Source organism: Podarcis muralis, chromosome 14, assembly GCF_964188315.1.
Source record: "Podarcis muralis chromosome 14, rPodMur119.hap1.1, whole genome shotgun sequence".
In the NCBI taxonomy this organism is placed as follows: Eukaryota; Metazoa; Chordata; class Lepidosauria; order Squamata; family Lacertidae; genus Podarcis; species Podarcis muralis.
The window spans coordinates 17,929,738-17,955,875 of record NC_135668.1 but is presented as its reverse complement, the minus strand read 5'-3'; the positions used below and the strand labels follow the sequence as shown (position 1 = coordinate 17,955,875).

The 26,138-nt window shown below is 46.1% G+C and overlaps 1 protein-coding gene across 2 annotated transcripts in view; it reads right to left on the bottom strand.

The window, feature by feature from the left end:
* The window catches only part of ADAMTSL3 (ADAMTS like 3), a 271,063-nt gene that overhangs the window by 117,133 nt on the left and 127,792 nt on the right, over positions 1-26,138 (bottom strand). For both annotated transcript variants that reach the window (XR_013390636.1, XM_077918855.1), the window contains exon 6: positions 11,274-11,400. Coding sequence is in view for 1 of the 2 variants with exons in the window: in XM_077918855.1 (XP_077774981.1) it covers positions 11,274-11,400 (127 nt within the window). In the remaining variant the exon portion in view is untranslated. The remainder of the gene's footprint in view (positions 1-11,273; positions 11,401-26,138) is intronic.

The following is a 26,138-nucleotide window of genomic DNA, read 5'->3' as shown; positions in this document are numbered from 1 at the left end:
CCAAAGTCATCAAGAACCTCAAAAAAGGCTACTACACCGCGTGCTATGAGTTGCTCCTCAAAGTCAAGTCGCAACTGCACCTCTTCAAGCAATGCACCCTGGTTTTAAGAACGGTTTTAAGAAAAAGGAAACAAACTTGCAAGACGTTTTCGTCTTGCGAAGCAACTCAAAAAACCAAAAACCCTTTCGTCTTGCGAGTTTTTCGTCTTGCGAGGCATTCGTCTTGCGAGGTACCACTGTAGATGATAGATAGATAGATAGATAGATAGATAGATAGATAGATAGATGATAGATAGATAGAGATAGATAGATGATAGATAGAGATAGATGATAGATAGATAGATAGATAGATAGATAGATAGATGATAGATATAGATAATCTCAGTATAAAATTGAGTTAAACAAAGAAATGTAGTCACATGTAGTCAGTGCTCCAACACCAGAAGCTGTCTTATTCAGACCACTGAGCTATCCAGCTCAGCATTTTCTACACTGGCTGGCAGCAACTTTCCACGGTTTCTGGGCAACTTTCCAAGGAAATGCCAGAGACTGGACCTGAGGCCTTCTGCATGCAGTGCAGATGCACTGCTATATAATAATAATAATTACTTATACCCCGCCTATCCGTCTGGGTTTCCCCTGCTACTCTGGGCGGCTTCCAACAAGATATTCAAAACACAATAAAACATCAAACATTAAAAACTTCCCTAAACAGGGCTGATTTCAGATGTCTTCTAGAAGTCAGATAGTTGTTTATTTCCTTGACATCTGAAGGGAGGGCGTTCCACAGGGCGGGCGCCACTACAGAGAAGGCCCTCTGCCTGGTTCCCTATAACTTCACTTCTTGCAGGGAGGGAACTGACAGAAGGCCTTGGCACTGGACCTCAGTGTCCAGGCTGAATGATGGGGGTGGAGACACTCCTTCAGATATACTGGACCGAGGCCATTTAGGGCTTTAAAGGTCAGACCAACACTTTGAATTGTGCTCGGAAATGTACTGGGAGCCAATGTAGATCATTCAGGACCGGTGTTATAAGGTCTCAGCGGTCACTCCCAGTAACCAGTCTAGCTGCCGCATTCTGGAATACTGTATTTTTCCATCTATAAGCCTCCCCCATGTATAAGACTATTTTTGTGGAAACGACCAATTGCCAGTCCACCCTCGGCACTATCCGTGTATAAGACGCCCTCTAATTTTTGACATTATTCTTTAGGAAAAAAGAAGCCTAGTCTTATACACTGAAAAATATGGTAATTGTTTCCGGGTCACCTTCAAAGATAGCCCCATGTAGAGCACATTGCAGTAGTCCAGCTGCAGTCTAACCATTTGCAGCAACTCAAAAAACCTGCACATCGTATTTGATTAGAAACAACTGTGGCACCTCATCACAAAGCATTGGAAGACACAAGACCTACCCACTCTGGAAGAATGGCAGATGCAAGTAATGGACTACATGGAAATGGCGGAAATGACTGGCAGAATCCGAGACCAGGGAGAAGAGTCGGTGGAAGAAGATTGGAGGAAATTTATTTACAAAAACATTGTAAAATTTCTGAGTGTTGATGACATAGAAATGAAATGAAGGGGTTCTAGCAACATGGTAAAATGTAAGATTGGATTGATAATAGATGAAAATTTGAAGTTATAGTATGTGAGGAAAAATAATTAAGGATAAACTAACAGGATATGAATTTGCTGAACCAATTATCAAATGGGATACAAAAAAGGGTGGCGTGAGGAAGTCAGGAAAATAAGTTAATTGAAGATGAGAAATTAAAAAAGAGGGATTTATGTTTTTTTTATTTTGTGCTCTTTTTTTCTTTCCTTTTTATGTTAAATGCTTGTATTTTTGTATTGTGTATTTTTGTATCTTTTTTCTTGTGTTTTTTTTCTTTCTTATTTGTTGTTTTATAATTTTTTATTGTTAAAACTTAATAAAATATTATTAAAAAAAAAAAGAAGAAACAACTGTGACACAAATATATATGCCAGAGCTATACTATCTGGGAACCTGGAAACTGCAGGCAGCCCACCAGCTCTGCGTGGCAAGTGGGGTCTCCCCTCCCCACTAAAAGGTTGCTGTATGGAGTGCTTCTGTTTATGGCTCCAGCCCGCCAGAGAGTTATGTGCAATGCAGGCACTGTAAATGGCTGCAATCGTCTGGAGAAGAGTGGGGGCTTGTCTCTCTTTCCTTTGTTGTCGCCTCTCCCCGACTTGCAATGCATACCCCAGCACATGGGCTGAGAAAGTGGGAAGAGAGGTGTTTAATGCCAGGAGTTCCCTGCCTCAGACACTCTCCTCTCCCCTACGGAAGGTCTCCTGGGATCGCAAGCACGCCGCCAATTCACAAGCAGCGATGTACATTTTGGAAACCTGCTGGTACTTCCAAAGAGTTAAAAAGCCAGCACATTCCAAAGTTTTTTTTTGGGGGGGGAAATGAAGTCATTAAATTCTAAAACCAGCAAGACAGATCTCAGGAAATAAAAAAGGACTTATGGGTCATTAGACAGATAAAATCCATCTTAGCCTGGTGCCACATCATTCAACAGAAAGAAATACCAGAGCTTGCAGCTTATTCTCATCGAATGCCGGTATCGCCAAGCAAAATCTCCAAAATTCTGGAGAAGGGGCTCAGGTGAGACCACAGAGGTAGAAGAAACAGCCCTAACACAGTAAGCCTTTTCTGCCCACGACGGAATGCAATATTGTTCCGTCCCCTTATGATACTCATTAGGGCATCGGCTTTCAGCCATAAACACTTGACTGGTTTGAGGCAAACGTCCAGAGGATCCTCTTGGAACCTTTAAACAACGAGTTGATTTGTGAGATAGCTGCTAAAATAATTTCAAATGTTTCTTTTCCATACAGGAGAGATCTGATAGAGAGGGAGACTCCCTCTCTATAAGACATCTGGAAAGAAAACGCTGCTGCTTATTGACCTGTAACTGCTTTAGGAAATTGCTTAGAAAAGGGATTTCTAAACTCAAAACACTTTTAATTTACCAGAAAAATAGTAATCACATTTTTATCTATTTACCTGGATCTTTCATTCTCCCTTTCTCTCTCTCGTCCGGCTGCATCACTGCTAGCGTAAAGACAATAGCTTTAAAACTTACAAAAAAGAAGCACAAATCATTTTTTGTGCTTAAAACTCACACACAACTGTGTTGAGGTTTCACCACAGGGGTCAGCAAACTTTTTCAGCAGGGGGCCAGTCCACTATCCCTCAGACCTTGTGGGGGGCAGGACTATTTTTTTTTTAAAAAAATGAACCTATGCCCCACAAATAACCCAGAGGTGCATTTTAAATAAAAGCACACATTCTACTCATGTAAAAGCACACTGATTCCCGGACCATCTGCGGGCCGAATTTAGAAGGCGATTGGGCCGGATCCGGCCCCCGAGCCTTAGTTTGTCTACCCATGTTCCACCACCTCCACTTCTCCTTTTCCCTCCCCTCCTACCACTTCCACGCATCCTCCCCCACCACATCCCAACTCTCAATTTCTCCTGCCTTCTTTTTTCTGCTGCTAATGCAGCACTGGCAATCTTTTCCCCCTCTTCTCTGAGGAAAAAAATTCATTTTTCTCTTCAGAGGGTCCTTCCTCAGAGCAAGGCACTCAGCATGAAGGTGGGCCAGGATAGTGCCTGTAGCATTGCTTTGATTCAGTGGCTAATTTTGTTTAGTAACATCACATTTCTAGCCATGGAATTTCTGCCAGCGCAAACCCTTCCCCAGGCCACTTCACCCAGAATGCTGGGCGATATCTGGTTTTCAACATCATGATGCATCATCAGCTAAACATTGCAATATTTTTTTTCTTTACAGGACTGGACTTTCCTTTCACTTTCAGGCACATCCACAACTGAGCGACCTTTCGGCTTTGGCCCAGCCGCTTCATCAGCTCTGAATCTACTTGTACTTGTCCTCCACTCTTCCTCAGTAGCATGTAGGATGCCTTCCAACCTGAAGGGCTCATCTTCCAGTGTCATAACTTTTATATGCCTGCTGTTTTTGTCCATGGAGTTTTCTTGGCAGGGATACTGGAGTGGCTTGCCGGTTCCTGCTCCAGGTGGATCACGTTTAGTCAAAACTCTTCACTATGACCTGTCATGGGTGGCCACACATGGCATAGCTCATAGCTTCTCTGAGTTATTCAAGTCCATTTGCCGTGACAAGGCAGTGATGCTTTTGAATTGTGGTGCTGGAGGAGACTCTTGAGAGTCCCATGGACTGCAAGAAGATCCAGCCTATCCATTCTGAAGGAAATCAGCCCTGAGTGCTCACTGGAAGGACAGATCCTGAAGCTGAGGCTCCAATACTTTGGCCACCTCATGAGAAGAGAAGACTCCCTGGAAAAGACCCTGGTGTTGGGAAAGATGGAGGGCACAAGGAGAAGGGGACGACAGAGGACGAGATGGTTGGATAGTGTTCTCGAAGCAACTAACATGAGTTTGACCAAACTGTGGGAGGCAGTGGAAGACAAGAGTGCCTGGCGTGCTCTGGTCCACGGGGTCATGAAGAAGAAGAGTTTGGATTTGATATCCCACTTTATCACTACCCTAAGGAGTCTCAAAGCAGCTAAAATTCTCCTTTCCCTTCCTCCCCCACAACAAACACTCTGTGAGGTGAGTGGGGCCGAGAGACTTCAGAGAAGTGTGACTGGCCCAAGGTCACCCAGCAGCTTCATGTGGAGGAGCGGAGACGCGAACCCGGTTCACCAGATTATGAGACTACCGCTCTTAACCACTACACCACACTGGCTCTCATGAAGAGTCGGACACAACTAAATGACTAAACAACCACAAAACATTGCAATACACCATTATATCACGATGTCTGAAATAAGGGTGGAGCTAAGTAGAGGCTTTGGCTGGCTTCATGATTTTTCCTGCATCGTGATTTCTGCTGGCGCCTGCTCTTGTGATTTGATGCACCCTGCCAGGGGAGAGAAGAGCTGACAGTTCATAGGGGCTGAAGGAACGGAGAGAGCCATTGGCTGGCTACATGGCTTTTCCGACATTGAGACTTTTGCATAACACACACACACACACACAAACACACACACACACACACCATGGTCCAAGATATATTGCCAGGTCAAAAATTATGAAATTTTTATCACTATATGGGATTCAAACCGGTTTTGCATGACATATCACCCAACTCATGTGGGAAGGGATGTCAACTGGGGTCTGCAGAGTGATCACTGCCACTATCTTTCTCTATCCTGCTCCAGGCAAACTTTTGGGACTTGGGCAGGGGAAGAGCAGATAGGGGGCGGCAGTGGCTACTCACAATTTTTGACATGAGGACCTTCCTGAAGATGGGAAAAAATTGTCCATTTTGGTTTCTCTCCATTTCTCTCTCTTTTTTCAATATTAAATTCAGATCACTACAATTCCACATTAGTTAGTATTTTTTGTCCACCTCATAATTTTAGTGCAAATTTCTCCAGCTATACACATTTTATATGCAAGTTTGCCTAATATATGTGCTCCTGCAAGCAATTTCACCCAATATAGTGCATTTTGTATGCTCCTTGCACTAACGTAAGCATCTTTATGCACACTTAGCCCCAGTAAATACAGTGGTACCTCGGATTACAGACGCTTCAGGGTACAGACTCTGCTAACCCAGAAATAGTACCTTGGGTTAAGAACTTTGCTTCAGGATGAGAACAGAAATCGTGCTCCGGTGGCACGGCAGCAGCAGGAGGCCCCATTAGCTAAAGTGGTGCTTCAGGTTAAGAACAGTTTCAGGTTAAGAATGGACCTCCAGAACGAATTAAGTACTTAACTCAAGGTACCACTGTACATTTCGTACATTTTACCTGACTGCAGAACTGCATTGCAAAGAATGGAGAAATAGAGATTTCAAAGGATGACTGTGTTCCAGTTTGCCTGAGTTTCACAAAGTTTCAATTTGGTAAGATGCCTTTCAATGCAAACTGAATGAAAGTTGTCCTCCACCCCTAGAGCTGCTTGGGTCGAAAATTACTCATGAGCCATTAAATAGGGATGTTAACTTTTACAAATTCCTCTGCATCAAACTTCAACAACGTATCTAGTGCAAATCACATGCACTACCTCTCTTATCGCTTCCTCGAAGCATCCGGAACGAATCCAGAACTATTTTGCATATGAACACTTGTATATGGGGAACGTTCATGGGGCATGAAGGGATGTGAATGAAGACCTTGTTTTCCCTAAGGGCGGGCGGACATAGCTATTGTCAGATTTCTCCAGTGTGTTTGCATTAGGACATTCAGAGAAGAACTGAAACCATGTCAAGAACTCTGCACAACACTCTCCAAGGCCTTATTCAGTTCTTGTCTGCATCAAGAATGGAATATTTTCGGATTATGTTTTGCCAGTCACTAAAACAGGAGAAAAGTCAGAGAGAGAGAGAGAGAGAGAGAGAGAGAAGGGAGGAGTTCAGCCCTAAAAGCTTTCCAGTAGACAGAATTGATATTGATGCTGATGGGAGTTCCATGCACATAAGGCCTAAGATATTCCACTTTCCCAGAGGTCAGGCAGGTTTTACAACTTATTACACTTTCTTTTTGAATATCATCAGTCAAATGCTTGATCATTTCCCCAGAAAGTTGGGGGGGGGGAGGGTTGGGGCTTGACAACTTACTGGCAGCGTTGCCTTTCTAAAAAGGCAATCAGACTATTAGGCTGACAGCTTGCTTCCTATGTTCAAAGCAGCTACTTTTGTGCCGTTTGACCTCACAATTTCAGCAGAACGTCCACTATTCGGTACTTCACCTATTATGGCTGCGAACCAATTCAGGAACCATGCACATTAACCATAAACTCAGGTGTTGAGTTACGTTGGCTACGTGTAGCCAAACGGGACCAACGAGAAAGCAGAGCAAATGATCAGCACGCTCAGGAAAATGCCAAGGTTTGCAGAAGTTAAAATAATAATAAGGGGGAGGGGGCAGAACCCAAAAACAGTCCAATGGCAAATGCGGGGATGGAAGGAAGGGACGTAGATGGGAATGAGAGTGGCAGAGGGATGAAGTACCTTGGCGAGAGGCATGGCTGGCTGGAAGCCTGAAGTGGAGTACTCCATATCCCAGAGTTTTGTTTCAGGCCCCACTGGTTTTGATTTGCTTAATTACCTCTTGTGATCTGTATTTGCCTAAACAATTAATTACGTCAAAGCAATCTGAATCTGTTTTGATCTGCAATGTGCTTTTGAGATGCTGAAGAGGTGCAAGGGGGTTATAATTACAGTAATACCTCTGGTTATGAACCGTCCTCCTTACGCACGCTTCGGATTACGAGCTCCGCTAACCCAGAAGTAGATGCTCCTGGTTGCGAACGCTGTCCCGGGATGCGAGCGGAAGTCGTGTATCAGAGGCATGCGCGCAGCGGTAAACCCCATTAGCGAAAGCGCGCCTCAGGTTAAGAACGGTTTCAAGTTGAGAACGGACCTCTGGAACAAATTAAGTTTGTAACCAGAGGTACCACTGTATCCGCTTGTTAAAAGGAAAGGCAATATTTTGTATTTTCTTTTGCAGCTCCTGTTACAGTCAACCGCCAGGACTACAGCAGTACAGTGTTAGAAACTCAGATATATAAGGACCCGTGACCATTAGGTCCAGTCGTGGCCGACTCTGGGGTTGTGGCGCTCATCTCGCTTTATTGGCTGAGGGAGTCGGAGAACAGCTTCCGGGTCATGTGGCCATCATGACAAAGCTGCTTCTAGCAAACCAGAGCAGCACACGGAAATGCCGTTTACCTTCCCACCGGAGTGGTACCTATTTATCTACCTGCACTTTGACGTGCTTTTGAACTGCTAGGTTGGCAGAAGCAGGGACCGAGCAACGGGAGCTCACCCCGTCGCGGGGATTCGAACCGCCAACCTTCTGATCGGCAAGTCCTAGGCTCTGTGGTTTAACCCACAGCGCCACCCGCGTCCCATCAGATATATAAACTAGGTGCCAAATGGCTCCTTAAACCAAGGTTACGGTCGCCAAAACGGAATATCAAGTTGCCATTTTGGGGCAAGACAGCTCTGAAGTCTTAATTTTTCAAATGACGGACAGACTGTGATGATTATCAACCGGATTAACATCCGGCTAGTTCAGAGGATAACCTTGATCTAGGTGAAGAACTTTGGGTCCTAGCTTACTTCTCAACCCTGCCTCTCACCTTGTCCTTTGGACCTGGCTTCTGGCTTCCTCTACAACTTCCTCCTCCTGGCTCCTGGCACACCTCAAGCTCAGCCCTGGCACAATGCCTTGTGGTCATGCTGCTTTGCCGTAGTCACTTGGCAAGACATCCGTAAGAGCTGCAAATGTTATACACACCTCAGCTGATGTGGTATCACTAAGAGAAACTATGTTTTCCCATTCCTTTCCCTCTAGGGACCATTACGCTAAACAACTTCCATATGCTACATGAGCAACAGTGGGGGGGGGGCGCGGGGGGCAACGTTTTGCTTTTTAAAAAAACTATGCACCGCAACAGTGACAAAGAACGACTTATGTAAAATACGACTTTAGGCACTGTAATGCTTACATGCATTGTGGAGTCACACCTTTCCGCCCAAAGAATGAAATGAAAGATTTAGGCAGGATTCCATCTCGAAACCCCGCTGAAGTGGAATGATGACGAAACCGTGTAACTGTGGCTTTGATCCAAAGAACATCAAGACCAGTGGGAGTCTGCAGTGCGCCGCTTTGCGCCGAGATGCAGAGGGGGATCAGGCCCTCAATAAAGCCAACCATTTCTCAAAGCTTTGTTTGAAGCCCCCATTCCTGGCAACGGTTCAACGTCTCAATAAAATCGCAGCACACTTAGAAACGAGCAAGAAGCTGAGATTCTTGGTGAGGTGCTGTCTCAAGCCAAACTCCAGCTGCTTCCACATCACAACAGGAGCCTCAGTACTCTCAGTACTTGTATCAGATTGGCTGCCTCCTCTCTGATCTGTACAAGTTCCTCCTCCCTTGCAACCCGCAGGGCCATATGCATTCTGTTTGCCCTCTAGGCCATGGACAGGCAAACTAAGGCCCGGGGGCCGGATCCGGCCCAATCGCCTTCTAAATCCAGCCTGCGGACGGTCCGGGAATCAGTGTTTTTTTACATGAGTAGAATGTGTCCTTTTATTTAAAATGCATCTCTGGGTTATTTCTGGGGCATAGGAATTCGTTCATCCCCCCCCCCCCCAATATAGTCCAGACCCCCACAAGAGATAAAGGAGGGATGTAAATAGCTTGTATATAATAGTAACAGAAATGCTTGTGCAACCAGTCAAGCAATAAAGCAGCTCTTGACTGTGAATTTGAGTATGACTCCTGTTCTTGTCCTCTGCCTCCTGGGAAAACCTCTTGCTACAAACAGTAAGGTTTTACCGAGGTGCCACCACACAAGCAAGAAAGCTCAGCAGAAGTGTGTGGGCAGTAACCTCTGCCAGTGTAGTGTAGTGGTTAAGAGCGGTAGACTCGTAATCTGGTGAACCGGGTTTGCGTCTCTGCTCCTCCACATACAGCTGCTGGGTGACCTTGGGCTAGTCACACTTCTCTGAAGTCTCTCAGCCCCACTCACCTCACAGAGTGTTTGTTGTGGGGGAGGAAGGGAAAGGAGAATGTTAGCCGCTTTGAGACTCCTTCGGGTAGTGATAAAGTGGGATATCAAATCCAAACTCCTCCTCCTCTTCTTCTTCTTCTTCTTCTTCCTCTGTCCCGTTCTGGTTCACGGGCAATCAAAGTCCCGGCAGGGGATGTCAGCACCCAGGGCAAGATGGCTGGGTGGGAGCAGGAACGGGGCTCCAGAAGCCAAGAGTCCGAAAGTCAGGCGTCTGAGGGTCAGAGAGCTGGGAGTCAAGAAGCCAAGGGTCCGAGGGTCAGGAAGTAAGGAGTCACAAAGTCAGGGGTCCAAGGATCAAGAAGCAAGGCGGGGAACGTGTTGCTGTGGCAAAGAGCCAAAGGGAAATGCTGACCTTATATACCTTCCCGGCTCTTGCCACCAGGTGCTGTGAGTTACCAATCAGCCTCACCTGTGTGGCCACGCCTTGCCTCTTCAGAACAAACTTAGGAAGGCCCCAGTCCTGCAAAGTCCTGGCCTGGCTCCTGCACGCACACCTGACAACCTCTAATATATTTGGCCACACTGAGAGTGACCGATACATACTGGTCTGAGAAGAGACTAAATGCATCTGATTTTCCTGGCAGATTTAATAAGAGAGTATCATTTAGTGTGCTCTCTCTCTCTCTCTCACACACACACACACACACTGCAGATGGGGATGACTGAATAAAAGACGAAACTGCGCAAAAAAAGAAGGTAGTAGCTGGCTTTGGTTACCCTATGGATTCATGGATGAGCTAAATGTTGAACCAGGCATGGTGGCAGCTGGTCAGCGAATGTTGTAAGTCATCCGGCCTCACCTTCCCTCTGCTCAACACTCACACCTTTCTTCAGCATCCAGACTTCTCACATTTGTGGAGACAAAAAGGAAAATAAACAATGGCAGAAGCCTCTCAAAATCTGGTGCTGCACACATGGATGTCATGATAATATAACGGGTTTCATCCTGTTCAACGGTACCTCTGCTTATATCCCAGACCCATCTTATGTCCACTTCTATCTCATATTAAATTTCGCTGGGGAAATACTGTTGGGTAAGGGGACGCGGGTGGCGCTGTGGGTAAAACAACAGAGCCTAGGACTTGCCGATCAGAAGGTCGGCGGTTCGAATCCCCGCGATGGGGTGAGTTCCCGTTGCTCGGTCCCTGCTCCTGCCAACCTAGCAGTTCAAAAGCATGTCAAAGTGCAAGAAGATAAATAGGTACCGCTCCGGCAGGAAGGTAAACAGCGTTTCCGTGTGCTGCTCTGGTTCGCCAGAAATGGCTTAGTCATGCTAGCCACATGACCCGGAAGCTGTACACCGGCTCCCTCAGCTAATAAAGCGAGTTGAGCGCCGCAACCCCAGAGTCGGTCACGATTGGACCTAATGGTCAGGGGTCCCTTTACCTTTACCTTTTAAGAGGGACCCTGCAGAAAAATGTTGCATCAGGTTCCATCTAGCCAGCCACAAGCTCTTCCAGGATATTCCATCCCATACACAAAGACCGTTTCCCATCATCCTCCGCCTCTCGCATCAAAATCCTGCAGCCACTGAGCACGCTCAGTTGTCGTGTGCCGCTCCGGCGCCAGATCCCGCAGAATAAGGCTGAGCAGGAGCTGCAGAACCAGAGAGCTCCGAGTGAACCACTGGGGGTTAGAGGGTTAGAATGAACGATAATTAACTTACTTTTCTCTGGCGAAAGGTGTGTCTTAGTTTGCCCCCTCACCAGCCTGCACGTCGAGCCATCTCCTGCGCAGACCCCACAGTTGTCCTCTTTGGCGTTACTCCCGAGTTGCCGATCACAGCCAACTGCCTGCCAATGTCAACAGGACAGTCAGAAAAAAAGGGCAAAGTTGTTACAGGCCTTCTCTTGGTTTCTTTAATAAAATAATAATAATGTTATCTCACTGAAAAATTGAAATTGCAGTATTAAAAAAAGAAGAGGACTCAGGTTTGTGTGTGTGTGTGTAAGCACGTACTACATCTAACCACAAAAGCAAATAACAGCACTTCACACAAGCTTGTATACACACACACACACACACACACACACACTGCCTTTCTGCCAAGGCACCCAAGGCAGTTTACAATTTTAAACTACTAAAACAAGTAGTTTAGACATAAAATCTAAGTCGGCTGGGCAGAGGGAGGAGGGGACAGTCTAGCAAGAGAAGGCTTTGATGTTGTTTTCTCCTGCTTCACTTGTTCTCTGGTCGAACCAGTGTCGTCGTCTTCTTCTCATGCACACACACAAACAAACATGTGTGTTTGTATGAAATAACTGTTTTAATTTAATCAGAAATATCAGACTACTCACCATAACAGGCAAGGCAGTGAACAGGTGACTCTGTGAGTGCCTACTCAGTTTAATTCCCATGTGCTAACTGCAGATGGAAAACTTCAGAAGTCTTGCCCCTCTCTTATTAGCCCTCTGTATCTTTCTGCTAGGGACGCGCGTGGCGCTGTGGGTTAAACCACAGAGCCTAGGACTTGCCGATCAGAAGGTTGGCAGTTTGAATCCCCGCAATGGGGTGAGCTCCCGTTGCTCGGTCCCTACTCCTGCCAACCTAGCAGTTCGAAAGCACATCAAAGTGCAAGTAGATAAATAAGTACCGCTCCGGCAGGAAGGTAAGCAGCGTTTCCGTGTGCTGCTCTGGTTCACCAGAAGCGGCTTAGTCATGCTGGCCACATGACCCGGAAGCTGTACGCCGGCTCCCTCGGCCAATAAAGCGAGATGAGCGCCGCAACCCCAGAGTCAGTCACGACTGGACCTAATGGTCAGGGGTCCCTTTACCTTTTTATCTTTCTGCTGGACTTTAGACAGAGCAGGCCTTCGAAAACAGAACTGCCCTCTGACAGCCTTCAAGCCATTTAGCATATAAAGGATGTCTATATAAATAAACAATAAAAATAATAGTGTATCCTATGTAACGTGGCTGCTCTATAGGTTTCGTCCTCATTTGTTCAAAAGTGTGTCTTGATTCTCACATCTGAGCGGGGCTGGGGGTGGGGACGACTTTAAAACAACTATTCTCACGATAGCAGTCAAACCTATTTTGGTATTCCTGTCTCAGAAATATGGGGATTCCTTGTAAGCTGAATGCTATTCCCTCCAACGTAACTCTGAAGATATCTGTAACTCTGTTGTTTAGAGTTGCCTTTCATCACTTACTAACTTCAGAGGCAAGAAAAGCATTAGAATAACCTTAGTTCCCCATCCAAGCAGAATCCTGGCTTCAGATCAAGAATTAAGAACCCTTGGCTGGCTGCAAATCACAGTCCCATCACATACTCCCTTCCGTGGTACCAGTTTATTCAGTAATTTTACCTTTTTGGAAAACATAAGTGTACCAATTATTTTAAATTGAATTTTACTGAACTTATTCAGACACCACAAACTAATTATATAAACAAAGCACAGCATATGGGGAGGGGGAGACCATTTGCTAGATGTGTGGGCCATTAAAATGCTTTCCTGAGCAGTTGTTAGTATCTCATTTTTGTATGATCTTACTAGTGAATCCCAATCTCCCTTTACCAACCATCCAGAAATGCATTTGCTCAGCCTATGAGGCCATTAGCAGTGTCAAACACAAATTAAAAGTACAGATGATACAATCACCATAAAATGAAATTTCCATCAGGAAAACTTTTAATGGCGCTATCAATAAGCATGAATTCCTTTTACAAATCATGGCTTTTTTGTTTTGCAAATATCTTTCCTCAGCTTGCTTGCTGCCGCATTTTGCAGCTCTGCTTGGGAATAATAATAATAATAATAATAATAATAATAATAATAATAATAATAATTTATTTATACCCCGCCCATCTGGCTGGGTTTCCCCAGCCACTCTGGGCGGTTTCCAACTGACTATTAAAAACAATACAGCAAAAACGATGTGCAGCTAAGCAACCATGCCTAAGATGTGCAACCATTCTTCTGATTTATGCTAGACTGCTTAGGGAGTGAACGCCTTTGATTTTCAATGGGGGAAATTATAAACAATTAAGCTTGTGATGGATAACATTCTACATGAAATGCAGAACTGCTGAGCTGCATCCAGTGTTCTCTGTTGGACTGGTGAGTTTTAATGGTGCACATAATTTCATTTATGAAGCACCTCGAAGCGATTTCACAATGCAATTCAAACCCAGTGCTATTTTTCTAGAAAAAGAGGTGCTGGGACACCCCACGGTTCTCTTATAATGGCAATGGCACCCACCTGAGAGGTGCCGGAACTGACTTCCAGTGAGTTCCAGCTGGGGGGGGGGGGAAACCCTGTACAAACCATATACAAGACAGGTGCATACATACTAATCAATTAAAACATAAACCCAAATATTAGGCTGACATTTTAGATCTGCAGTGTTCTTTCCCCCACAAAAGGTACCAAATCTCAGATACACCCTGCCCTTGACACGTCTCATGACTCAGAATAATGAGGAGAACGGCAATGCATTGAAGAAAGATTGAACGGGACTGTGAGGTATAAGAGCCATGTGGAAAGGGGCAGAGTTCAGCCAGAGATCCACTGGGTCGCCCTGAGCATAGCTCACTGTCTCAGCGCTTTCTTAACAATACTATTTAACCAAGTTGAGGGTTCAGAGTGCTTCACGTACATAATCTCAGTCATTACAGCCACCCTATAAAGTAGGATGCGGGTGGCGCTGTGGGTTAACCCACAGAGCCTAGGACTTGACGATCAGAAGGTCGGCGATTCGAATCCCCACGACGGGGTGAGCTCCCGTTGCTCGGTCCCAGCTCCTGCCAACCTAGCAGTTTGAAAGCACGTCAAAGTGCAAGTAGATAAATAGGTACCACTCCAGCAGGAAGGTAAACGGCATTTCCGTGCGCTGCTCTGGTTCACCAGAAGCGGCATAGTCATGCTGGCCACATGACCCGGAAGCTGTACTCCCTCGTATTAGCTCCCTCGGCTAATAAAACGAGATGAGTGCCGCAACCCCAGAGTTTGCCACGATTGGACCTAATGGTCGGGGTTCCTTTACCTTTATAAAGTAGGCCACTGTTACGTTTCCTCAGGTGGCAGGCTGATGTCAGGGAAACAATGACTGGTCTATGGCGACCTAGTGAGATTTGAACTGCAGAGCTGTTGGCTCATAGCACACATACTTTACCCTCCACGCTACGCCAGTATACATGACATTAAAGCGACAGCATTGAGAGCTTGGAGCTGTCCATTGAAACACCAATACTGGACAAACACAACCCTACTATATTTCAGCGAAGCCTAGGTTCATTCTGTTCCCACTTAAGTTAATGGGAGCCTTGCCATCAATTTAGCGACAGCAAGATTGGCAAGAAGAAAACAGACCCTAAGCCTAAACAGCCTGCAGTGACAGACTGTGTGTTACCGCAACAATGCAGCCTTTGCAGTGTGTGGCACAGAGCACAACAATTATGGGAACACAGCATTTCCCTTCCCCGTTCCACAGCATCTTGGAAAGGGTTTTCTGTGCACACATGACATTCATTACTGGAGGACGAGCGAATGAATATTCACAGCAAAGGGAGAGGCCACCAACATTCCAATATGGAATTTCCACACTTCCTTGAAAAGTGAAACCTCCCATTGCTTAGGCCAAGGTTGGACTTGCTCCGTAGGAGTTTTATCGCAGCTTTTGCCTGTTTCGTTATCAAGGAGAGGCCACTGAATTTCAGGTTAACAGAAAGGTAAGCAAGCAAACGTTAGTGACAAACTATAGGATTCTGCTAGATGAGGAATTCTGAATAACTCCAAAGTCTGCAAAGTTCTAGATATTCCACAATTAATTGTCGCATGGCCAGCTTCCTTCATCACTCGCTTTCTTTCCTTTGAACTTGTGAATGGGCTCTGAAATATTTCTATGAAATGAGTTGTGCAATTAGTTGCGTGATCAGCAGATGAACCTCCAGATCCTTGTTTTTGAAACTAAAAATGCTCCTTTCAAACCGATCGCTTCCTACATGATGCATAGTGGCTGGATTATGTTTAGTCCCAAGATTCTTTGGAGGACGCCTATATAAAACCTTTCTTCTGGGGGCCTTCTCACGCATCCTGAGAGTGTTTTTCAAGGAGTCTGGAAAGCCTGCTGCCAAAGAGATAAACATCTGCAAAGAGGGATTCAAAAAACCACTTTCCTACTTTTCCGCTAGGAGAAGAAGCACAGCACTTTACCACTCGGAAAAACAGCTTTCCCAGGGTATCAAAATTACTTTCTTCTTCAAACTAGCTACGAAACACCCAAAGGAGGAGGAGGAGGATGTGCATTTCGTGGGGACTGTGTTTACAGTGGAAGAGCTACAGAACAAGGTGTGATGGAGATCCTTGACAAAGTGACCTCTGGTGTCCCCTTGCCTCTCACTGGGCCCTCGTGAGCTTACCTGATTTAGGCCTAGCCGACCACAGGCAGTGCCCTGGGGATAGAGGGGATATGATGTCCTCTTGCCATTGGGCAGCTTCTGGCCAGTCGTCAAGGATTGCCCCATGTTGAATGCATTGCAGTAATCTATCCAGGAGATTATTACAGCATAGATCAGGCTTCCTCAAACTCAGCCCTCCAGATGTTTTGAGACTACAATTCCCATCATCCCTGACCACTGGTCCTGCTAGCTAGGTGTGATGGCCTGGGACTCGGGCTCGGAACCAGAGGAGTCTCAGTCTGAACCAGATCCTTTGCCTCAGGCATCATCTGAACCAAGTCTGGGGCCTGGTCCTGAAGAGTCCCAGTCTGCACAGGTTCCCCTGCAACAAACACCAGCTGGGCTGAGTCAGGGGCCTGAGCATGCCCTGGCTTCAGATGCAGGGATTACCTCATTGCCTTCAGCTGGGCCATCACTTACAGCTGCTCCACTACCGGTTGGGTCAGGGGAGGCTGAGGCGGCCCCTGGGTCTAGTAACCCACCGACATCTCCCGAGCTGCAAATACTAAGTTCTGAGAGAAGGAGAGATCTGAGTACTCGCAGGAGGAGTGCTTGCCTTCAGGAGAAACAGGGAAGTGAGTCGCTGGGGGATCAGGACCGGCCGCTACCCCAACAAAGATAAAAGGCTGTCGGACCCCGCCCCAGGTTGTGGGAGCAACACTGCTGTATGCCAGATCCTGCCTGAGATCCTGTACCTGTCCTTGCCTGGTTTCCTGCCTCGGCCCTGTTGCACTGACTCCCAGCGGAACCTTCAGATTCTGGACCAGATTCTCGGACTACCCCTGGGCCCAGCACACTAGGGATCACGGGAGTTGTAGGCCAAAAACATCTGGAGGGCCGAGTTTGAGGAAGTCTGGTATAGATCACTGAGGCCAAAGCCTCTCAGTGCAGAAATGGCGGGAGCAAGCAAATCAACCTGAGCTGGGTGTGAGCATGCTTTGCCACCAAGTCCCCCACCAATATCCCAGCTTGTTCTGAAACTGTTAAGCACATTTTCCCAGCTCAAGTGAAATATTATTGAATTTAATCGAAGGCATTGGTTTGTTTGCCGGTTTGCACGGAAGTGCTCTGTGTGCAGGGCTTATTCACATTCCATCTTATTCCAGCGAATGCACGAGAAGGACAGCAGTTAACCAGCAGTTAATCAAGTATACTAACTTAGGAAATTAGCCACTTCCCAATCCACAAGTGACCTGACACTAACTGAGATACTAACAAATTCCCCAATGCTAACGTTATCCACAGGTCCACTTCTTTCCTTCCTTCTTACTGTGAAGATAACCAGAAAAAAAGTCTTAGAACTTTGAGTATTAAGACAAAGTGCTGGTGAACCTTTTCTAAAGTGTTCAGACACATCCCTTTTCCATTAAAAAATGGGGCTGATGGGAGATGTAGTCCAGCAACATCTGGAGGACAAAGCCTCCATATCCCTGATCTTCAAGGAAGCAACCATAGTGGATTGCTTATCTCTCCAGGATAAACCATTAGGACAAGGCTGTGGTCCAGGATCTGTCTTGACTCCCTTTTTTTTGTTTTTTGTTTTGACCTCCTAAAGATAATATTAGCATGTGGAAGAAACAACTGGAGATTGAACGTTTCCCACAAATACCACTAACGGAGTCCATTATACAGAGCGATGTAATCCTACCCTTTTGAGTGCGAAGAAAATGTTAAGCTTTGTTTATCTACACTGAATTCCAAAATACTGGCTTAAGCTCTGCACAATGCTCCCTTCGTGTGCCGTATCTGAGTAACTTATTCATTGTACTGATTAATGTAAGCGGCTGTTCCAGAGATCCTGGGAAGCTGCTAATTACGGGCCAAACTCAGGGACAGGGTTGGTATTATAAGTGATGGCGAGGAAGCCAAGCTCAGGCAACAAATCTGGGGTACTGCAAAGGGCAGCAAATTCTTCACATTTATATGCGTTATCATCTTTATTTACATTTTATTAATTTTAGCAGTAAGTGAAAATAAATTTTAAATGGCTGATCCTATCTTAATGTATACATGTGTTTGTGCACACACACACACACTTAATTTTTCAATCTGTTTCTCTCTCTCCTTCAGTGCAGCACTGTAAATCTTCCCTAAACCACCCAATAAAAAAATTATGGCGGTTTTATTTTTTAACAATAAAGGGACTTTACACATTCAGCCACTGTTCATCTCTTCACGCATGCAATTAAATGATAACCATTACATAAGCAGGTAAGCCTGAATGAATGGAGGGGGGGGGGGGAGCAAGAGGGGAAAGGTGAAGAAGGAAAACACAGGAGAAAAATAGGCAGGGGGAGAACAATTCAAAGTACAGTGGTACCTCAGGTTACAGACGCTTCGGGTTACAGACTCCGCTAACCCAGAAATACTACCTTGGGTTAAGAACTTTGCTTCAGGATGAGAACAGAAATCGTGCTCCGGCAGCACGGCAGCAGCAGGAGGCCCCATTAGCTAAAGTGGTGCTTCAGGTTAAGAACAGTTTCAGGTTAAGAACAGGCCTCCGGAACAAATTAAGTACTTAACCCGAGGTACCACTGTTTTGGTGCTGACCTTTAAAGCCTAAACGGCCTCGGTCCTGTATACCTGAAGGAGCGTCTCCACCCCCATCGCCCAGCCCAGACACTGTGGTCCAGCTCCAAGGGCCTTCTGGCAGTTCCCTCCCTGCGAGAAGTGAGGTTACAGGGAACCAGGCAGAGGGCCTTCCTGATGGTGGCGCCTGCCCTGTGGAATGCCCTCTCATCAGATGTCAAGGAAATAAACAACTATCTGACTTTTAGAAGACATATGAAGGCTGCCCTGTTTAGGGAAGCTTTTAATATCTGAAGGACTATTGTATTTTAATATTTTGTTGGAAGCTGCCCAGCGTGGCTAAGAAAACCAGCCAGATGAGTGGGGTATAAATAATAAATTATTATTATTATTAGGTCCCAGGTTCAATCCCCAGCATCTGCAGGTCGAGCTGGGAATGCCCTGTCTGAAACCTGGGAGAGCTGCTGCCAATCAGTGTTAACGGTGCTGAGCTAGATGGGCAGCTGCCCTGACACTGAATAAGGCCAGCTTCCTATGTTCCTGTCTGGCTTCTTTATAAGGCTTTTCTGTGCTACATGCCATTGTTTTGTTACGGGAAGCCCAATTAAAATGTGGACAGCTTTTAAGTCATGTGTGCTGTCAGCGTGCAGCATTTTTCTTTATCATGCAGGTCCACTCTACACATCAATGCAGTAAGTTGCCGTTTCCCTGTTAATCATTCTTCCTTGAATAGGTGTTTTGTAATTGGACTTAAATTTGAAATGTCTTATTTTGGTATTTTGTAATCCTCTATCAATGCTTTGAAGTCAGGTTGTAAACCCTTCTGAGATATGTACAGAAATGGGTTGAACCAATAATAAATGCACTGGAAGTGAACAGTGTTTCAAATTCCCTCTTTTGGTACTGGGTGAGCCTGGATGAACGCATGTGAACCTGAGAATACAACTGTATGCAATACAGATCTTCTTGTGGTCCCCTCTTCTTCTTCTTTACCTTAAGGGTGGCGCTGTGGGTTAAACCACAGAACCTAGGACTTGCCGATCAGAAGGTCGGCAGTTCGAATCCCCGCAACGAGGTGAGCTTCCGTTGCTTGGTCCCTGCTCCTGCCAACCTAGCAGTTCAAAAGCACGTCAAAGTGCAAGTAGATAAATAGGTACCACTCCGGCGAGAAGGTAAACGGCGTTTCTGTGCGCTGCTCTGGTTCGCCAGAAGCAGCTTAGTCATGCTGGCCACATGACCTGGAAGCTGTACGCTGGCTCCCTCGGCCAATAAAGCGAGATGAGCACCACAACCCCAGAGTCAGCCACGACTGGACCTAATGGTCAGGGGTCCCTTTACCTTTACCTTATACACATGCAGGTAAATGCAATCATATCCAATCACTCACAGAAGGATCCAGAAACAGTGAACTTGTATGTGCAACTTCACTGCTGAGATCACTGTGTGCATATGTGGTTGGAGAAGACACAGAAGAACAGAACTCTTTAACTCCACAGATGGAGTTAATGAGCAGAGATGGAGTTAATAAATGCTCAGACATTAAGTGATGGGCAGGGCAGAGCTGCTAATAGTGTTACAAAAGAGCCCGGGACCTGTCCCTCTCTCTGCCAAGCTGTGGCAAAAGCACATGGGATCTCCGACGCCCACACAGGGTCTGTGTCCTTTGGAGAAAGGAAGATACGGCGGAGACTGTCGTGCTTTAAGAAATATGGTTCTGTTCACATATTTACACCTTCCGTCTGCATGGAGGAGATCCAGATCTAACAACATGGCCCAAAGCATTGCAGGCAGTCCTTCCTTCTCCCTTGGCAAGATGGATCTCAGCCTTTCTTCCTCTTTCATCTTCCCAGAAGCCCTCTCCCAGAGCAGTTACCCTGGCAACCTTCCAAATCTCCAGTCTGCGGCCACACCTGGTGCAAGAAATTCCATTGTCTTGTTAGTAAAGGTAAAGGTACCCCTGCCCGTACGGGCCAGTCTTGCCAGACTCTAGGGTTGTGCGCCCATCTCACTCTATAGGCCGGGAGACAGCGCTGTCCGCAGACACTTCCGGGTCACGTGGCCAGCGTGACAAGCTGCATCTGGCGAGCCAGCACAGCACACAGAACGCCATTTACCTTCCCGCTGGTAAGCGGTCCCTATTTATCTTCTTGCACCCGGGGGTGCTTTCGAACTGCTAGGTTGGCAGGCGCTGGGACCGAGCGACGGGAGCGCACCCCGCCGCGGGGATTCGAACCGCCGACCATGCAATCGGCAAGTCCTAGGCACTGAGGTTTTACCCACAGCGCCACCCGCATCCCTTGTCTTGTTAATGACCCACAATGGCTCTCATAACAGCCCTAGTTTGGCCAGGCTACCCAGGAATTTCTTTGCAGCCCTGCAGCCCTTCATATCACAAATAACACAAAACCCTAGCATTTTTTAATGTTAGTGTTTAGAGGGACACCCCCCCCCCCCAGTTCTGTAACAAGAGTTTCATGGATCAGATGTCCCCCAAGATACATCATCGTTAATTGTTTTTTCCAGATGTCATTATGTCATTATGCCCAGCCCCAATCACATGCCAGGCACGGAAGCCTTGAAGGACAAACTGGGCACCCCAAAGGTCAACGGCCTTGAGGAGCAGGCCAAGCCCCCTGAGTCCACTGCTCAGGATCCTACTGAAGAATGCTGAGGGAGCTCTGGAAAACCCAAGGAAGAACCTCTGGAAATGTCAGAGGAGGTGGAGCCTTTCTTCCAGACCTCAAGACCACCAGGCCAAAAAGCTTTGGGTCCAGGTGAAAGAGTGATGGCACTGTATACATCTATCACAGGGTTTCCCAAACTTGGGTCTCCAGCAGTTTTTGGACTACAATTCCCATCATCCTTCACCACTGGTGCGGCTAGCTAAGGATGATGGAAGTTGTAGTCCAAAATCAGCTGGAGACCCAAGTTTGGGAACCCTTCTTCTATTGGCTCAGAGTCGGGGGGTTACTTGTGAGTAGCAGTTCTATTCACAAGTAAACAATCCTTCATGGACAGCAGCAGTGGTTAGGATGTGGTTTAGGAATCCAGGGTACATAAAGTCTCCTTCTTGAGCTTTCTAGTTGCTGGAAAAATCACAGATCTTAGGCTTCTTTTTACCCTGTTCCTGGTTCCCAACTCCAGTTCTTCCTCCTTGCTGCGTTATACCTTCTGGAATACCCCATGATACTGACTGTTCCTTGATACTGTTTCTTGACCTTATTTCTGGATCCTGGTTTAACCTTCACACATCCCGTGTTTGACCTTGGTTTATTTGGACTGCGCTGCACCACCAACCCTGTCTCTACTCGTATTTTGGCGAGAAGCAGAAATTTCTGGGACTGTGACAGCCCCGGAGACACACCCACCCAGCCCACGGAGTGTGACAATAACTTGTATAAGTCTTGCAAATTTGGGACGACAACTAATATCACAGGCCCTTTTACTTGACAAGACCACTCTTCTCTTTGAAATAGTGGAGGAACTGCGGTCAACCTTTGAGAGGGAAAAAACCCCATAATGACAGCGCATATACCACTGGAAAAGCACACTGCTATTACCATTTGGAGGCTGACCAACATGGAATTTTACAAAACTGTAGTTGATCCATTTGTGGCTAGAAGATCCACAGTACTGAGGTCTGTCTGGCCAGGACCAAGTGCATTTGAGTTATACTGTCGGTCTTGGAGATGCTGGAAAGGTATGGTTTATTAGCATTTGGTGTGCTGTACACTTCCACAGCTATAAATATGCTTCATTTTTTTTTTTTCATTTTTCTTTCAGCCAATGCATAGATTTGAGAAGCTTGGATTCACTCACTGCATGGGGGTAGGAGGTGATGAGGACACACCTGACCATATTGCCTCCTATTAGGCGGACGGCAATGACTCTGTGGCACTGAAAATGGACCATGCTGGCTGTTTTATAGATAGGCGTCATGATTTTCAACACTCCATCGTACTTATGTGTTTAGAAATGCTGCAGATTGTGAGGCAGTGGATACAGGTGTTTTCCCTGGTACTCATTGGTGGTGTTCAAATTCCCCCATTTCTTGTGGGAAGATGGCACTTCTAGAACTGCCAGATGAAGCCTCATGGTGGAAGCCTGGATTAGGCCTGGGCGATATCTCAATATATCACCCAGGACCGGAATGAGGAGCAGACCGCGATGTCGGCTTCACTCAGCGGTGTATCGCTGGTGAAACCGCCACCACTTCTGAGTCCCTCTGCTTGCGACTTCCTCCAGAGCACGTTGCAAGCAGAGGAACTCAGGAGCGGTGGCGGTCTCACCAGTGATATATCGCTGAGTGAAGCCAACATATCGCTCTGCCCTCATACAACGCAGAGGAAGAAAAGAGCTGCATCGGCGAGGCGTCCATTCAGTTTGTTCCCTCCCTCTGCATCTTTAAAGAAGAAGAAGAGTTTGGATTTGATATCCCGCTTTGTCACTACCCGAAGGAGTCTCAAAGCAGCTAACATTCTCCTTTCCCTTCCTCCCCCACAACAAACACTCAGTGAGGTGAGTGGGGCTGAGAGACTTCAGAGAAGTGTGACTAGCCCAAGGTCACCCAGCAGCTGCATGTGGAGGAGCGGAGACGCGAACCCGGTTCCCCAGATTACGAGTCTACCGCTCTTAACCACTACACCACGCTGGCTCGGCTGAGGAGTGTGCAGTTGCTGCTCCCCTCGGCCGAGCAGTTAAAGAATGGGTAGGCAAACTAAGGCCCGGGGGCCGGATCCAGCCCAATTGCTTTCTAAATCCAGCTTGCAGACAATCTGGGAATCAACGTGTTTTTACATGAGTAGAATGTGTCCTTTTATTTAAAATGCATCTCTGGGATATTTGTGGGGCATAGGAATTCGTTCATTTCCCTCCCCCCTCAAAATATAGTCCGGCCCCCCACAAGGTCTGAGGGACAGTGGACCGGCCCCCTGCTGAAAAAGTTTGCTGACCCCTGAGTTAAAGGATCCCCCAGCCCAGCAGAGCCGCACAAAGGATCCCCGCTGCTCTCCCTGCCCAGTGGGAGGATGCCTGTATAAAACTTTGAAACGATTACTCAGCAACATCACAGTTTTTTTATAAGATGAGAACTGAGCCGCAGTTCATACTTCTACCAGACCATCACCCAGTTAATAAACACAATACCTGGATGACCAATTGAAAAGTAAATTTAGCTTATTCTTCTTCAACTGCAGTACGGTTTTGTTTACTTGTGAATAAAAAGGGAGACCCAGAAATCCAAGCAGATTGCCTTTCCCCGCTCCTTTCTAATTTGGGAGTCATTCACATTAATACTGACGTGCAGCTGTAACTTTTTACAGGAGTGGGTCCAGGATTTACTCTAGCTGGATCACACATCGTACATTTAAAGCCTTCTTACACTACTTTTAACAGTCATGGGTTCCTCCCACGGAATCATGGGAACTGTAGCTGGTTAAGGTGCTGGGAACCTTTGTTTGGGGTAAACTAGAGTTCCCAGGATTCTTTGGGAGAAGCCATGAATTTTAAAGTGGTATAAAGGTGCTTGAAATGTACACTGCAGAGGTGACCAAAACCGCATACAGAGTTTTTCTTTTAAAAGCAACATCCAGCATTTTTCCAATTTAAGAAAAAATCTTCAGTAATGACCAGAAGTTGAAATATACTCTGGTTTGTCCCAATAGATATGGCACTGCAGGCATAAGTTTCTAAACTCGAGAAATGGTTCATGAGGCAAGGCATGTGAAAAAATAGTGACAGAAGGAAACCAAAGGGAGAAGAGGAAAATGATAAGAGTTAAAATATTCTGTGGCAATCGGCTAGGCAAAAGGCACACACATACACACACACACACACACACACACAGAGAGAGAGAGAGAGAGAGAGAGTAAGAGTATACTTGTGAGATTGTAATACCAATTTAATAATGTTGTGATTCTGAAATGGAAAGTTCTGTCTTGTGCTTGATAACAATGGAATGTGACAGCAGAAAAACATCAAAGCCAGTTTTCATGGGGCTGGGGATTCCAGAGGCAGGAATCAGGATGAACTGAGCTCCTTAGGCGGAGTCTTGCAGCTGGTAAAAAGGTTCTAAGGAGACTCTCACACACTTAAGTCTGTTTCTTACGTTTATTCGGGGAAATGCAATACAGTGGTACCTTGGAAGTCGAACAGAATCCGTTCCGGAAGTCCATTCAACTTCCAAAACATTCAGAAACCAAGGCACGGCTTCCGATTAGCTGAAGGAAGCTCCTGCAGCCAATCGGAAGCCATGTCGGATATTCAGGTTCCAAAGCATGTTCACAAACTGGAACATTCACTTCCAGGTTTGAAGTTTGGGAGCCAAAACGTTCAACTCGCAAGGCGTTCGCAAACTAAGGTACGACTGTAAACGTAGCAACTGAAATGCTGAATAAACCTACTTTGGATTGCAATGATCATCCTCTACTGGTGGAATTAGCAACCACTTCAACTTCATCAACAGAGACTGGGGCATCAGTGTGAAGGTGACACTGTTCAGCCTTAGCAAACAAGCTTAAGACACCTCCAAATGAAAGGGAGGAGAGCAGTGGTTTAACTGCAGGCTGGTGAATGCACTGTATGAATCATGAGGAGCAATACTCAAAGCCTTCATATACTGCTTCTTCTTTCATTATTTAGTAGATCCTTATGCAAGAATATCATCTGGGTTTTTACCCCAGGGAGGAGGTCAAGAGGTGATCTTAAACACAAGGTTATGACTTGCAGGGTGCGTGGAAGCAGGGGATAGGAGCTGAAAAACCCATACAGAGGTAGCTTACACTTTGCTTATGTTCATGAGATTGATGCAGATTTTTATCAAAGGGCCCTCATTTATTTTCAAGTTGCCACAAATCTCACGAAAGCCTGTGGGATCAACAATGGCAGCCGTCTACTTTGAAGCTATGCTTGCTATCTCTCAGCTGGCTCCAAGGTTCTGTAACAGGGAGGTGAAGCACTGACAACTTTGGATTCAAGTAATATTGCAACACACATACACAAAAACTCAAAGTGGAGGGCCATCAGATAATCTGGCTGGTCAAATACAGAACAAGGATGGAATGCGACAGGTTATGGGAAGATCTATTATATACAACTAGAGATGGGTACAATCTTCAAGGTGCAACGAATCTTGTTGGACTCATCCAGAAGTTAAATCAATAAATAACCAGAAGCAAATTGGTTCATTTTCCAAGGCACATCCAAGGAGCTCAGGATAAATATCTCCTCCCTGCCAGCCCCCAAAGTCATGAAAGCCTTGTGGCGGGACAGCAGGATAGGATGTCTTAAAAGCTGGCATCTCCTCAGAAAGTCTCCCTTTGCAAACCCCCAAAGATTGTGAATTATGTTAGCACTTTTTACGCAATGCAACACAGCTTTAATGGCTGGATCAGTAAAATAAAGAACTGGTTGGCTAGTTTTATTTGCTTAAGATCAAAGGTCGTTGCAAAACATGATTAAACGCAACATAAAGCACCAGTCGTTGATCAGTTCCTCCCTTTTGGTGGGAATCAGATCCAAGATAAGATGATCCTCTTCTACCTTCTGGGAAATGGAATCGTAAGAGAGGCAACAGAGGGATTTGTTGGACCTTACATTCTTGG